Consider the following 17040-nt stretch of genomic DNA (forward strand, 5'->3'; position numbering starts at 1 on the left):
CAAGTAACTTTTTTAAAGGCAAAATATATTGTTCAAAGATCATGTCAACATCATCATTCTATTCTCCACAGGACTGGCACTGCTAATCAGGTTTTTTTTCCCTGATGGTTTTCTTTTCATTCTGTTCTCCAAGGATAAAATCTATTTCACTCCACAGAGGAAAGTGTAAGACTGAATTTAGTACTACATCCTCTTACCATTGCAGCAGGACTATAGATTACCAAAGAAAAGGGTATCACACTTTAAGGATACTTTTATCTATGCTCTTTAGACCTTCATCAACTGTCATGTCAGCCTTTTCATGCAAACATTAAATACTTCACAAAATACTTGCATCTTATTGAATATATAAATATTGTAAAATGAATTTACATAGCGTTATCAGGCAACTGGGATGTCTGTCAGAATGGGGCCAAGCAAATGGAGAGGACTGCCGCTCTGTGGCGTATTTCTCACACTATAACCCTATTAACTGATGACACACTGGGAGATCAAGGAACAGAGATAAATCAGAAAGCTAGGCGAGGCCAGTAGGGGAAAACAAAGAAGAACTAATCCAATTGTGAGTGTTAGGTATTACAGGGTATTCAATTTATTGCAGACCAGCATGACTTAGAATAAATAATTTATATTACCATACCATCTTTCAAGGATCTCAAAAGCTGTTGAAAAAATACGTCTGTTATTTGACAGCTGGGAAAACTAAGGTAGAGAAAAGCAAAGTGAACTGCCTACAGTCTTACAATGAGCTAGTTGCAGAATTAGGGATCCATGCCCACTGATGCCTCAATGAACACGGCCTAAGTGTCATTTTCAAAAGTGCCTCAGGTATTTCTGAAAGTTTTACCCTTTATGCTTCTCATTCTCATTAACAAGGGAAGCATTTCAGAATGTGACATAACAGGGTAAGTTGTTCCAAGTAGTTTCCACCACATTTTTACTGAAAAGCTACTGGGACCGTTAATAGCAAAAAGTCACAACAAATAATTTGTACTATAATATATTTACAGAAAGGAGAGCAAACACCATTATTTTCTTCTCTCCACTCCCTTCCCTCATAAAACCAGGTCATTTACACTTGAAGACTGACAGAAAAAACTTAGCTACAATATATAATATATGGAGTTATACCTATCTCAGAACTGGAAGGGACCCTGAAAGGTCATTGAGTCCAGCCCCCTGCCCTCACTAGCAGGACCAAGTACTGATTTTGCCCCAGCTCCTTAGGTGGCCCTCTCAAGGATTGAACTCACAACCCTGGGTTTAGCAGGCCGATGCTCAAACCACTGAGCTATCCCCCTCCCTGCATTAAATCTGTACTTGTCAAAAATGGTCTTGTAATTTGGCTGACGAATCTATGTTAGAGATTAATGAGTCCGATTAATGAGGAACACGTCTTTCGATATAATAAAGGATCGTTATTTAGCAGAAATCATGCCTTGATGATGATGATCCTGGCACATCCCCAAACCTTAATTCCCTCTGGGGTTATGTAAACCTTGCAGAACTGTAAATAGAACTTCAAGCACAGTTACTGATCGGAATGCAAAACAGAAGGGGAAATGGCTGTTTTCTCAGCAACGGCCAAGGAATGTAAGCCCATTTCCTCTTCACCTCTTTCCCTGCACAATCCTCCCCAACCTGAACCTCAGACTGCCTTGGTGATGAAGAGATTTCATACCAGCTTATCTACAGAAGACTCAGCAAAGCCTCTTGATCTTTTAAAGCAGTGGTTTTCAAATTTTTTTTCTGGCAACCCAGAAGAAGAAAATTGGTGATGCCTGCACCCAGCGGAGCTGAGGATGAGGGGTTTGGGGTGTGAGAGGGCTGGGGCAGAGGGCTGAGATCTGGGAGTGAGGGCTTTGGGGGTGGGGAGCAGGGATGAGGGGTTTGGGGTACAGGACGGGGCTTCAGGTTTGTGGAGGCTTAGGGCTCTGGGATGGGGCCAGGCATGAGGCTTTGAGGTACAGGAAGGGGCTCTGGGTTGGGGGGCTCAGGGCTGGGGATCTGGGGCACAGGGTTACCTCAGGGGGCTCCCAGTCAGTGGCACATGCTTCCTACCTGTCCTGACACTGCAAACCACGCTGTACCCCGGAAGTGGCCAGCAAGCAGGTCCGGCTCCTAGGTAGAGGCGCAGAAGCACCTCCACGTGGCTTTCACCCAAGGACGGTGCCCAGCTGCCATTGGCCGGTTTCCAGCCAATGGGAGTGTGGAACTGGTGCTCTGGGCGGGGACAGCACACGGAGCCCCATGGCACTCCCACCTAAGAGCTGGACCTGCTGTTGGCTGCTTCCAAGGCACAGCGCAGTGTCAGAACAGGTAGAGACTAGCCTGCCTCAACCGGACAGCACCGCCAAGGGGACTTCTACCAGCCCAGTCAGTGGTGCTGACCAGAGCCGCCGCAACCCAGTGCCTTACATTCCACAACCCAGTACCGAGTCACGACTCGCAGTTTGAAAACCACTGTTTTAAGGGACAGCAGACAGTAAAAGTGTAAATCTATTTATTTATTTTTCAAGTTTCAACCTAATCCTTCGCAATCTTAACAGTAGTTATGTAGAGGTTTTAGTCCCATTGAGAAGTTTTAGAGATTGTCCTCCAAGAACTTCAAAGTCTTCATAATCTCTTTGGCCACGTACATACATGCAAACAAGCAGAAATACTAGTCACTTAATCTCTCTCTAAATCTAAATCTCTAAATGTAAGAGGAAAAACACTGTCAAAAAATGTTCTTGATACTTTCAAAGCAATCACCATGTTAGCCTATTGTTCCTTAATCAGTAAATAGGATGCAGTTCATTTACATACATTGTTCTTGGGGAAATTTCACCATCACCAATGCAGCTCCACCAGTGAGAGTGCTAGCACTGAGAGAACACAGGTTTATAATGATGTTTTTACCATCATACTGAAACATCATTGTGGAAAAAACACTGGAGTCCCATCTTCAGCAGTATTCCCACTACCACCACCATTACTGGTAGTGGAACCATGGGAGATTTCCCCAAAAAGGAAGTTTTTAAGCAGCCAGAGAAGACAGTAAGACAGGTAACAAGATTCAGTCTTAACAGGCATGCTACAAAGAAATATGGAAACATGGAGACTGAAATATTAGCATTTCATGGACTTCTGCCTGGATGTAGAAGTCCTGAGACTGCCTCTGGATGCAGAAATATGCATCCAAGCATTTATAGGGTTGCTATCTTTAAGCTGGCCTGAAACTAGTCGCTATTACAGGGGTGGGCAAACTACGGCCCATGGGCCACATCCAGCCCACGGGACCGTCCTGCCTGGACCCTGAACTCCTGGCCTCGGAGTCTTGCCCCTGGCCCCTCCCCTGCTGTTCCCCCTTGCCCAAAGCTCAGCTCACTCGCTCCGCCACCAGCGCAAAGCTCTGGGTGACAGGACTGTGAGCTCCTGAGGCAGCACAGCTGCAGAGCCCGGACTGACCCGGTGCTCTGTACTGTGTGGTGACAGCAGCAGCAGTGTGGCCCAGCTCCAGCCGGGAAGCACGGCTGTAGCACTGCCAGCCACTGGTGCTCCAGGCAGCCAGGTAAGGGGGCAGGGAGCATTGGTTAGAGGGCAGGGGAGTCTGGGGTGGTGGTCGGGGGCAGGGAGAACAGGGAGTTGAATGGGGGCAGGAGTTCGGGGGGGGAGCAGTCAGGAAGGAGGAGGGGTTGGATGGGGCAGGCAGGGGTTCTGGGGGCAGTTGGGACAGGGAGTAGTGGTGTGTGGATGGGGCAGAGGTCCCAGGGGGGCGTCAGGAATGAGAGGAAGGGTTGGATGGGGGCAGTGAGGGTCTGGGGGCAGTCAGGGGACAGGGGTGTGTGGATGGGGCAGGAGTCCCTGGGGATTGGTCCTGCTTTGAGCAGGGGGTTGAACTAGATGACCTCCTGAGGTCCCTTCCAACCCTGAGATTCTATGATTCCCAGAGGGGCCGCCAGGGAACAGGGTGGGTTGGATGTGGCAGGAGTCCTGGGGCAGGGGAGGCAGATAGTAGGTGGGGGCCGGGCCACAACCCCCTCCTCTAAAAGGCCTGCCATACAATTTCCAAAACCTGATGCATCCCTCAGGCCAAAAAGTTTGCTCGCCCCTGCTCTGTTAGCTCTGCCCCTTTTAATCATGGCTTTCTTCCATTCACACACTGTGACCTGGGGCCAAACTGCACTGAGTAAATGGGAGCTGCTCTCTGAAAGATTGATAGTGAAACATCTTCATGCCCCAATAATATGAGCAATTATATGGCTGTAGTACTTGAACTTAAATACTGCACCAACAATCTCGGGTGTCAAGAGTTCTGATTCAATTCTACATCTATATGCTGGAATTTTAAGACCGAAATAAACATCATTCCACACCAAAACAAAAATTACTGATTCATCACTCTCATTCTCTGAAGTGACTGGAAAAAAAGAAAACAAACAAAAATATAGTTGCATAGGTGATTCTTTTTTTAGGTCAAGCTTAAGAAGAGTAAAAATGGAAGACATAAAAGTAAGGGATCAGACACCAAACTGTAGGAGTATGGAAACGGATTGTAGGTACAAGGGGTGCATTTATTTTAAATATGTTTGTACAGACCACATACCCTGGGATAACATACATCTCATTTGGAATAGCCTGTGAACTATCTATCCGGAGGTCTTATTTTATGGAAACAAAGAGAGCTATCACAAGTAAATGAGTCTGAGGGTATGTCTACACTACTCACCGGATTGGCAGGCAGTGATCGATCCAGCAGGGATCAATTTATTGCGTATAGTCTAAACATGATATATTGACCTCCGAGCACTCTCCCATCGATTCCTGTACTCCACCGCCCCAAGAGGCGCAGGCAGAGTCAACGGGGCAGCGGCAGCAGTTGACTCACTGAGGTGAAGACACCACGGTAAGTTGATCTATGTACGTCAATTTCAGCTACACATAGCTGAAGTTGCATAACTTAGAGTGATTCCCCACCCCCAAGTGTAGACCAGGCCTGAGTGTTTAACCAAAAAGGAGGGATCAGATTTTAAGAAAACACACACTTCAGTTGAAAATGCAAGACAGGGCCTGGAAGCAAGGAACTGTGCATACAGCGCACACAATATACAAGTAAATGTGCAAAATGCAATTAATTTGCATGTACAATTTAGGTCCCCACATTCTTCAAAACTAAACCTTTAAATTTTTTTGCCCATGACCATTAGGTGACCTGAAGTGCAGAAATCAGGAGAGAAAACTATTTTGTAGCCAGTCTAAATATTCACTTTCACTTCATTTCAGTTTTACTGCATACTGGAAGTTCTACACAAATACTAATTTTTCCTACAGTAGGAAAGAAGAGATTCATTGTGAGATCTCTGCTGATATATGGTACAGAAATGAATACGCGTATCATTTAATTACAGTTTTTGTAATGAATCAAAACAGAGACATTTATTACAAAGTATCCTTACCTCAGCCTCTTTCTGCTGGAGGATCCTATCCTTGTCTACAACTTCTTCTTCAACAGGCCTACCAAACACAAACACACATCGTACAGGGCAGGCATGGAAAAGGAAAATATAAGACAGACAGGGAAGAGAAAAACTATACATAGTCTCTGAGAATGGATTCAAGGTTCATAGTTTGGGCCATACAGAGAGAACAAGATTGACTGCATGCTTTCTTACAAGGGAGTGGATGAGGAAGATTTGTTGCTTTAAGAAACTATACTAAGCAATTAGCTCCTTCAAATTTCTTCCCAACTAAAGTTCCTCGCTCCCATCTTCTCTTTCTCCTACTATTTCATACAAGATCTTTCCTGCACTCTCATGCCTTATTCTTTTATTTACTGCAATTGAGACATTTTCTTTGCCATCCCTCCATGGTACCACTGCAGTAACAAAACACAGCTATGAATTAGATACAATGATGTCTATTTTCTTTTTGAAAACAAATGTTTGAGTAATTAATAAGCATTTCAAAGTAAAGCAGGGAGAGGAATAGGTTGTCTGTCATGAGGAAGATGCAACACCAAGAGATATGTTTCTCACATTTGAAAGAAACAAAGTTTATGAAGGGAACAAAAAATTATGAAGAAAGAAAGAAAGTGATATCAAATGGGTTTAATTATAGAACAGTAATGAAATACCTTAAACTGAAATAAGGAAATTCAAGCTAAGCATGTCTACCTAGCTGTAGATCCAATTATTACTGAATAAGGCAAAGTAAAATAGAAAGCTTAAAGAAAATATTGTGACAAAGTTCCTCCTCTACCTTGGTGGGTTCTGCGCTTATTGGCAGATTTGCTCACCTCAGTGATCTTCCCCACAGTATGGGTCAACTCCTCCTGTGTCTGATCAGGAGTTGGGAGGTTTGGGGGGAACCCAGGCCCGCCCTCTATTAAGGGTTCCAGCCCAGGACCCTGTGGATTGCAGCTGTCTATAGTGCCTCTTGTAACAGCTGCATGACAGCTACACCTCCCTGGGCTACTTCCCCATGGCCTCCTCCAAACACCTTCTTTATCCCCACCACAGGATCTTCCTCCTGGTGTCTGATAACGCTTGTACTCCTTAGTCCTCCAGCAGCACACCCTCTCACTTTCAGCTCCTTGTGCCTCTTGCTCCCAGCTCCTCACACACACTTCCTCTCCTCTGGCTCCCCCTCCTTCACTGGAGTGAGCTCCTTTTTAAACCCAGGTGCCCTGATTAGCCTGCCTTGATTGGCTGCAGGTGTTCTAATCAGCTTGTCTGCCTAAATTGGTTCTAGCAGGTTCCTGATTACTCTAGTGCAGCCGCTGCTCTGGTCACTCAGGGAACAGAAAACTACTCAGCCAGTGACCAGTATATTTGCCCTCTACCTGACTCCTGTACCCCATTGGCCCGGGTCTGTCACAATATATTCCACGAAACCCTTGGCCAGTGTGTCAGTCTTGCACTTAAAAACATCATCCATCCTGAGCATCACAGGCTGAGTCTCCGTTTAATACCCCAGTTCCTTAATCTTATTATTTTTGTAAAGACTATTAAAGGGGGGAAAACTCCACCATATTTACTATCCACTGCTTCTCTATGCATTTTTAGGTTAAAATGAGGGGAGGAGGAAGGAGAAAGGGTATGCAAACAGGACCAACCAACCCAGTAATTCGTAGCTGTGGTATTTACCTAGCTATCATTCTTTATTAACTGATCCTTGTTAAAGTTATTTCCAGAAATCCTTTAATGGTGCATTTCAGTGCTGCACCTCAGAGAAGAAATGGTGAGCTAATTGGAGAAGATGGCAGGGAAAGAGAATCTGTCCAATGGCACAAGTGACAAATGACATTATCAACTGAAGCAAAGCCCAACGGAGCTCATACTCACTTGCCAGTGCGTTTTAATCTCTCTGATCGGAAGTTCTCATAGTGCAAATCTTGGGTCACTTCCTGTAGGTCCTGCATGTGTGTTCTGGAACAAGTAAAGGATTAACATTTTACATTTTCTGCCAAAGCGTTAGTCACCCTCTTCAATGCACAGTTTCTATTACAAAAAAATCACTATATTTATTTGGGACTAAATCCTAGATAGAAACAAACGCCATGCCCTCCACCCACAGAGTTAACTGGAATATTAATACTTTTTTTTTTAAATAGTGCTTAAGTTTCTCTCTTCCTGAAGATTACCTTCAAAAACAAGTAAAATTCTGCTGTCCATCGCTGTCCACTACTTCAGAGGAGTTGTTTGCAGGAATCTCCAAATTGTAGTAAGCCTAGCCTTTGCATTATCTTTAGTATTCAAGAGATATTTTAGAAACGATGTCCTAAAATTCAGTTTATAACTTCAGACTAGGAAGAGCACCTTAGCTTTTCAATATCCAAGAACTTTCAACTCTCATAAGAACATACATCAAAGCTGACCACCAGAGGGTGATCTCTGACTAGCAGAGGCTCTACTTCAGGAGTAGGCAACCTATGGCACGCGGGCTGAAGACAGCACGCAAGCTGATTTTCAGTGGCACTCACACTTTCCGGGTCCTGGCCACCGGTCCAGGGGGCTCTGCATTTTAATTTAACTTTAAATGAAGGTTTTTAAAATGTTTAAGAAGCTTATTTACTTTACATACAACAATAGTTTAGTTATATATTATAGACTTATAGAAAGAGACCTTCTAAAAACGTTACAATGTATTACTGGCACACCAAACCTTAAATTAGAGTGAATAAATGAAGACTCGGCACACCACTTCTGAAAGGTTGCCAACCCCTGCTCTACTTATTATGCCAAAAATCTGCACTGAAACTGAATTTCCAGTAACAAAGTTACCATAATAACCTTTCATTTAAAAAAGTTACATAGCTAAATTATACACACAAGGTATATTCATAAATCAGGTTTACTGTATTTAAGTGGCACTTCCTAGATTGTCAGGGCTTAAAAATTAGTCTGACCTATCTTTAGTGTATTTTAAAAACACAAATCAATGAGAAAAATTTAGTCTTTCTGCTGCAACACTCTACTTAAAAGAAACCCTCAAACTTACAAGTTACTCTCTGACCCATCAGTGCAAGAGAGTTACAAAAAGACAGAGCGGTACCAGTGAACACTATACAATGTGAATCACAGCAAAAAAGGGTGGATTTTTTGAGGGTGTGGAAGTAAACTGAGCACAGCAGTACAGATCAGTGAACTGGAAGAAAGGAGAGAATGATTCTCCATGAGTACACTCCTAAGTAAGTGCTACCAAACAAAACAGACTTTGTAACAGGTTAATTTTAAAGCACACTGCCATCATTCGTCACAAAGTTGTAACTGCATAATTGTCAGCCTAATGTAAGTCAAACCGTACACTACTCTTTCACTGAAGGCAACAAACGCTTAAAAGCTTTCTGACCAAATTTCGCACTGAAAGCAAGGGAAGAACAACACTGGCTTTAGACATGTCTAGTCAGGTGACGTGCAAGCGCCTCCTTATATGCAGCTATGCCAAAGCAACTTAATCTATACTTTCAATAGCCCAGCGCTATTCCATTACTGGAACTCCACTGAGCAGAGACTGCTAGTTATGTCCAATATGAATTTGGATTGACTGTAGCCCCGTAAGTGTCTGTTACAATATGATCAAATAAGAGAGTCTCTTATGTCAAGAGTCTTTACGAAAAAGCATTTAGGGACATATAATTCATGGAGTGAGGTGAGGGGGTAGTTATACTATTATTATGCTATCTGAATTAAATAGATGCAACAATTCCTTTATAAAACAACAACATTAACAATGATAAATCCAAACACACTGCCAGGGGCTATGGATTAGTATTTGCAATTTGTACTGATATAAAGCCTGGAGGCCCTTAGGCCTCAATCCCACTAGCTCTTCTGCACAGGTGGACACTTGCATACACAAGAAGCCATGTGCAGGACAGCGGTCTACGTCTGCTACAAGAATCTTTAGGTATTATAAAGATGCCAATGAACATCTTAAAACATCTTTAAACTACACCACATGGAAAGAAGCAAAAAAGTGAAACGTCAGTCTAAGTAGACAAACTCCATGGTATACTATAAGCCTTCTTGACCTGTGACAAATTTTCTTTATGCTCCAAATTTTACTAGTAGCTTAATTAGGCCCAAGCAAGGATGCTACAGATAACTGATCAACTCTTAAAGTTATACAAACAGCATTTTTTTAAAAAACCATCACAGGTAAGTAAGCAGCAAAGAAGTCTATCACATATACTTACTTGTAATAACAACATAGTTAAATGTATAGGCTGCATTTTTGTACACTATTTTTCCTTGCTATGGGCAAATGTGTCCAAAAATAGAGAAAGCAAAAGTAATATGGCAAGAAAGAAATGAGGTCTGTGTACTTAAATAAAAAAAAATTAATCAAGGGCACCTCCTGATTCAACAGACACGTAATGCCAAAGATTAAACACATGCCTTTACTTACACCAGCATTGTGCGCAATTTAAGGAAGTCATTATGCTCTGGATTCTCAACCTCAACCACTCCCCAAGGGTAAAGACGACCTCGGATTTTTTTTCCTTTCACCTCAATAAGTTGGTTGGACCCAATAACAGCAAAGGGAATGCTAGCCTAGACGAGACAACGGAGCAAAAGCAACATAAGTTCTAGAGAAGCATAGAAATATGTTTCAGTATTGAAGTGAAATGGCAAAAAAATGTGCTACCAAATCAATGTGACTAAAACCGTTAGCATCAGAGAACAAAACATTGCCTAATTAATAACTGTAACCTTGTTGTGATCCATTTTGTCCTCACATCTGTGTAAAGGAAAATTATTTACAGGTTGTTGGTTTTTTTGTTTTCAGTTAGCACACTTTTTGTTTTAGGAGCTTTTTGTTTTGTTGAAGCACCGTTCACGTGTGGCCTGTCATCTGACATAACTGGCCCATGGAAATTTGCCAATTACAGTTAAAAACAGGAAGAGAGAGTTAGGATGATGGATAACAGATAGCTAGAGACATTCATAGTTTAAGGCACACCATAAAGTGTTTATGCAATGATACCTGTAGCACAGACAGGAGTGGCTGGAATAAATTAAGATCTTCATTACTAGGGGACATCTGCTTACATTTTAAAAAGTCAAAATCTAGCACAACTGGACTTCAGAGAATCAAAGGGAGTACTTGCAAGGTCGAGACTGAAGTGTTTTACTAGAGCTGCATGGAAGCAGTTCATGTAATATTTGGTTCTAAGGAGGACTATCACTCAGTGCTATGACGATAAAGTCACACATTTTCAACAAATACATTATAACTGGACATAATATCTGAAAGAATCCTATAGCTTTATAAAAACTAGTTAAAATAAAATTCTCATTCTTTTCAAATATCAAGTGAAGAACTCACCTTCAGAACCCTGGTCTGTTCTTTGAACTCCTCATCTTCATCAGAGTCTGCATCAGGCAACTGGTAAATTCTAATGCCATGCTCAGCAATCTCATCCAGAACCTGAACAATTTTTTTTTTGCGGGGGCACAAGTTGGAAAGAGAAAGATAACAATCAAGTTTCTTTCTGGCTAGAGATCCATTATAGGTTTTAAGTAGATATATTTGATGTACAGGTCTGCCATCCAAATTCTCTTATCCCCAAAATACGAAATTCAGAGTATGTTCCCTACTCTTAAATAGCTTGACCAAGCAACAAAGTAAGTCATTAAAACAATTTACATTTGGTCTTTGGTTTTGTATACTTGCCCACCTGACAATTTCCTGAAACTGTTTTAGCTTCACTGAGAGTCTGCTTCTACCTTAAAACTTCCATTGTGATACAGTGCTGTTGTAGCCCTGATCCCAGGATCTTAGAGAGACAAGGGGAGTGAGGTAATATCCTCACCCACCTAGTCTCTACCTTGAAACTGTATTTTCACATTTTATCTCCTGTCACTAAATGGAGGCTACCTGGACTTTCAGTCCACAAATAGCTTAGGAAGGATGGCACAAAATAGATAAGTGTCCATTTAGAGAGCTGGAGGTCTGAGGTATAGGAAATGAACAATAGGGGAATAATTGCACAAGGCTGGAGGAAATCCATATTAGGCTTTGTAGGACTTTCTCACACCAATTTCATTTTAACCTGACAAAATTACATCGCCATACTTGAAAGCACTGAAGGGCTTTGTTAATTAATCTAGGTTCTCTTTTTGAGCAGGGTAGGAACACACACTGATGCAGAGTGTCGGAAATAAACTGAAAGCGTTTCTGAAATTAACTTTCACTTAATTTTAAAAAGCCATGGGCTACAAAATTACAAATGGTTAAATATGAATGACAGCTCTGCCACCTATGTCCCCATTACTCAAGGAGATGTAGATTTGGGACATCCAAGTGCATGGTAAAATATTCTCAAGCTCATTTTACTGTATGTTTATATCATGCTGGCACCCAAATAAAACAATTCCGCTTAAATGTAAACAAGCTGATTCAAATAGCTTCTAAATTCAGTAGTTTATATCTGAGGATAGTTCACTGAATTCAAAGTTTTAATTTAAAAAAAAATCCTGCTGTTACCAAGCCTTTAATCAATGGATTTGAACTTAATTTCACAGAATTCAGTTTATTAATATACTAAAGTTGGAACACTTCCTCACTATGGATATTAACAAAAAATAGCACTATATTCTTGAACGCATCTTTACAGAGATTAAAAGAGGCATGGTACCTGCCCCAGAGAGGTTACAATCAAAATAAACATGGGTCTTAAAGACCAACAAAGAACAGGGGCATTGAGGAGACAGCAAGGAGTTAAAAATAATATTAGCTATAGCGCAAGCAAATCATTAACATAGATGGAATTTATACATACTGCCCTCCCTCCGTCTGGGAAGCAGGAGCAGACAACACACAAGTAACCATCAATGGTAAAAAGCAAGGACCAGTAGTGGATTTTGAGGAGATATTCATTACTTACAGCTTCAAAAAATAGCAAGCACAGATCATAATGTGTGCATCCATTATGCATTTTATATGCTATGTATTCAAAAATGGAACAAATGCTAAATTAAAGTTTTATATCACCTAATCTGTAACTGTAGTTAAGTCCATGTCCCACTTCGAGGATTTTGAATTACTTTCCTTCTCTATTTTAACAGCAAAAGATATCCACACACAATTCTCCTTATTGTAACTAATGTCTGGGATTAAGAAACACCAATCTGTACTTCTGCATACATACTTTTCCTAATGAAATCACTGCAGGGGTAAGCAGCTAGCTTAACACTAGACCTCTGGCAGTTTCAAAAGGTGATACTATTTAATTTTCCCTTAAAAAAAACAGAGGAGAACACTTCCATTGTGATCCTCTAAACTATACAAAAAGGCCTGAAATGAAAATTTCCTCCTCCTACAACACTGAGGAGATTCTGTTCACATAAAAGAAAGTGTGGCTGTTCTTCGCACCACTGAAAAGAACATTAAGCTCTTTGGTGGAAAGTCAACATTCCATCTTCAAAGTTATCTTGGATGCTCTAGACAACCCAAGAACTGTAACTGGAGAAACTACCTAACTGGTATTCCAATGGCTGCATCTACACTAGCAAGTTAGTGTCTGTTTAAAATAGCAGTGCAACTGCAATGGTTAAAGCCTAGAGTAGACTTTGTCAAGAAAGCAAGTTTCCACAACACAGTGGTAAAGACACTGAAGTCCTGTCCATGTAAATGCTTACACTTTAATTAGCACTGATGTAACTGCACCAGTGTTGAAACAGGTACTAAATTAGCTAGTACAGATGCAGCTACTAAGTCCACAAGAGATCTTGCTTTGGAGCCTGCATCAATATCATTTGTTCCTATGAGTTTCTGTTATAATGGCACCCAGTAAATCTGTTATAGGAAACGCTCTCCCATTCTACAGCGTCTATCACCAAAGTTTGATGACTTTTAAGCTGTTTGTTAATCCAGGGTGGGAGCTGGGGGAACATGTACAAGAGTTACCCTTGTATATGTACCACCAATATTCCTAGGATCTTTTCTTCCTGTACAGAGCGTAAGCCATCATTTTCAATGTAAAATATAATGAACCTGAAGCTACAGCACCTCTGCAGCACCTACATGGGGGTCCCCATATCCGCAACCTTCTAAACTTTTAGAAAAAAATTCCAAATAAGCTATATGCCACATTTTAACAACAGAATCTGAATATCTAAAGGGTTATGTCTTGGGTTTCAAATTTGGAAGTAATGTTAGTTTAGAAAAACTGAAGTACAGCTTTCAATTATTTTATTTATTTTTATTAGAAAGGGGGGTTTTAAGTAAATTTCATTTTAAGAATCAAAACTAGCTCGAGTCCACAACAGAGCAACTAGTTAAGAAGAAAAACATTTTGACAGAGGAAACATTAGCCCCATTTCAGCTGAAGACAAAATATATAATAGCAAGGGATACTTGCTTGGAGCCGTATAAATCTAGAGGTTAGTACTGTTTTGCAGAATGCAATTTACTGGCGTTTACAGTGTCACCTAATGATGAGACATGCACAGCTGTTATAAGTGAAACAGAATTGCAGTTTGTTGCTTCCACGTAGATGCATGGAAAAAGAAAGCACAGTGAGCCTGACGGAGATTTTAGAGATAAAAATGCAGCTGAAACAATAAAGGGAAAGCCAACAACAAGGGGTGCTAGAATATATTACAGCTGTTAAACCTAGTGCTTTCCTGGGAGGAAAAAGAATTGCAATAAAAACAAACTGTATTTTATGGTTTCAACAATGAAACAGCATTTTGCATCTTAAAATCTCAGTTTTATTGGCCTCAGTGGGTTCTGTGTTCCTACAGATTAGCATTCCCATGGGAAATTAAAAGAGTCAAAATACTAGTTCCCTTCTGATGAAGTCATTCTTTTGAGCAGGTTTCCTTAGGGGCTTTGCATGGCACAGCTTGTGAAACTGCCTTGCAGTTCTTCCCACTCAAGAGTTTCTTTAAAAAAATAAAAAAAATAAAAAAATAAAAAATAAAAAAACCCACACAACTTTGAATTCCAGCAAGACAAAACAGGAATTACTCCAAGCTGGGTTTCCTTCACAAGCATTACAACTGATCTTTTTGCTTAGTTCAAAGAATCAAAACAAAAACACTACCTTAGATTAATCGCCAAATGGCAGAGACATCTAAAACAATATCAAAGCCATTCCAGTAAAGGCAAATTTTGATTCTTATTCCTGATAAGAGATTTTGTAACTGAGATGCTTTTAGTTAGAACAATATACAGTAGCTAGACTTTCAAAGCTTTGGAACCAGATAACACATTTTACTTAGTTAAACCATTTGTACTGACCTCCGCCAGTAGACCAAAAACAATTAAAAGTTTTTTATCTTTTTCTTAATCACACCATAACTGGAAACCGTTTAGGTGCCACTTTTTTTTTTTTAATGGTGAGGCAACACATTGCTGTAATAACAACAATGCCCTTCAATATAAATCAAGGGTGGTTTATAAGATTAATTTATGAAAACTATGTTATGCTACAAACTGGGTAGGGTGAATTAAATTTGGATTGATGTGAAAGAAATATGATCAAGTGAGGTTTCATTAATTTACAGCCATTCATTATAGAAAGCTGTGCTAGGATTTGCCTCTATTTGCCAGTATTGCAATAAAACATATATTTAACGCTAACCCTCAATCTAATGTCACGTAGGGGTTATGCTGAAAGCCATGCAATCCAATTTAAGGGAGATCAGGAAATAGGTTTGCTTGCTGTCTGTATTTCACTGCAATTGCTGCTGGTTATACCCTCTCTGCCGCTACTTCATAATGAATGCCACATCACATGCATGCTATCTGATGCCCAACACCAAAGGAAGGTCACCAAACAGTAGGGGAAAGGAGTGCTATAAAGAGAGGATGTTCAATCCAGGATAGTGACAGCAATGATTGAACGACAGCCCCAGCAACTACTGAAACCGGGTTGGCATACATCCAGTTATATTTAAAAAGACTAGAGTTGTTGCTTTTGGAGAAAGGGTATGCACGCAGAACCTCTGCTTTTATGTCAGTTTAAATTTCAGTTGAAATATAAATGGGAGCAAAATAATCATTTTAGCATTTAATCTACTTTGTCATGTCAAGGAATACTTTAACATTACACACCCAAATTTTAACTCTTTAAGCACTCAGCCTGCTGCCAAATGCAGAACTGGAAACTAACTCAGATGACAATGCCTGAAAACTGGATCCACAGAGCTCATCTAATGGCCCAGAGTAAACTTGCTGAAAGATCATATCTAGTTTATATAAAAAAGTAGCTCCCAAAAGAACACGCCACCACTAGTGTGCACAAGCAGGGCTAACACTGGTGTAAGTCGTACAACCAGACATGTCTTAGAGGGTTGGTTTGTTTTTTCCTACAGAACTACAGTATTTAAAAGTCCAAAGACTTAGCCAAGACTTCTCCCCACAAGGTTTATAAGCCTCTTATTTACTTTAATTATAAGCAAATCTGGCTCCCTACATTTATGGAGAGTACAGTGCTAGGATAGGGCACTTTGTCTGACTGTCTCTCTCCCCATCAACGTTTTTGGGTTTGTAGTGACAAGGAATAGAGGTTGGATTTAGCTAACGTGTGCTAGTTAAGCCTGACCTAAACTTAACCACTTTTCCTAGTCAAGATAAACCCTTCATCCATCTTACAGAAAAAACAGATAAACCAAATAACCTCTGAATAAAGATCCAGAACCCATTCTGAAGGAGTGCTGGAAAACATTCAGGTAGGTGCTCAAAATACCAGTGTTCCCAACTACACAAGCAGCAAAAATTCTTCTAAATCTTTTTGTACGTTTTTAGGAGCTTTCTACTCAAACTATCGCCTCAAAGCACCTATTGTTAATGTACGAGCATTCAACAACATATATTACACTCTTACAAAAAAAGTATCAGAGGTGTAGCTGTGCTGGTCTGGATCTGTAAAAGCAGCTAAGAGTCCTGCGGCACCTTATGGGTGAATACCCACTTCACTGGATGCTCATCCAACCAAGTGGGTATTCATCCATGAAAGCTCATGTGTCAATACGTCTCTTAGTCTATAAGGTGCCACAGGACTCTGCTGCTTTTACGAAAAAAGGTTTTGCATACTGTAAGTGCTTATCAATTACAGTATAATTTAAGGTTTCAGAGTAGCAGCCGTGTTAGTCTGTACCAGCAAAAAGAACAGGAGCACTTGTGGCACCTTAGAGACTAACAAATTTTTTAGAGCATAAGCTTTCATGGGCTAAAACCCACTTCATCAGATTCATGCAGTGGAAAAATACAGTAGGAAGATATATATATATACACACATACACACACACACACAGAGAACATGAAACAATGGGTGTTACCATACACACTATAATGAGAGTGATCTGTTAAGGTGAGCTATTACCAGCAGGAGAGAAAAAAAACTTTTTGTTGTGGTAATCATAATGGCCCATTTCCAGCAGTTGACAAGGTGTGAGGAGCAGTAGGGGGGAAAAATAAACATGGGGAAATAGTTTTACTTTGTGTAATGACCCATCCATTATTCAAGCCTAATTTAATGGTGTCCAGTTTGCAAATTAATTCCAATTCAGCAGTCTCTCGTTGGAGTTTGTTTTTGAAGGTTTT

At 40.7% G+C, this 17040-nt stretch overlaps 1 protein-coding gene across 2 annotated transcripts in view; it reads right to left on the reverse strand.

Annotated features, from left to right (window-relative positions):
* LOC115660711 (septin-2) overlaps positions 1-17040 on the reverse strand; it is a 62704-nt gene that overhangs the window by 21592 nt on the left and 24072 nt on the right. For both annotated transcript variants that reach the window (XM_030582322.1, XM_030582323.1), the window contains exons 8-11: positions 10813-10914; positions 9892-10037; positions 7326-7409; positions 5439-5496 (exon numbers count right to left, since the gene is read on the reverse strand). In XM_030582322.1, the coding sequence (XP_030438182.1) occupies positions 5439-5496; positions 7326-7409; positions 9892-10037; positions 10813-10914 (390 nt within the window). The remainder of the gene's footprint in view (positions 1-5438; positions 5497-7325; positions 7410-9891; positions 10038-10812; positions 10915-17040) is intronic.

The sequence above is a fragment of the Gopherus evgoodei genome, chromosome 13 (genome assembly GCF_007399415.2).
Source record: "Gopherus evgoodei ecotype Sinaloan lineage chromosome 13, rGopEvg1_v1.p, whole genome shotgun sequence".
NCBI lineage: Eukaryota > Metazoa > Chordata > Testudines > Testudinidae > Gopherus > Gopherus evgoodei.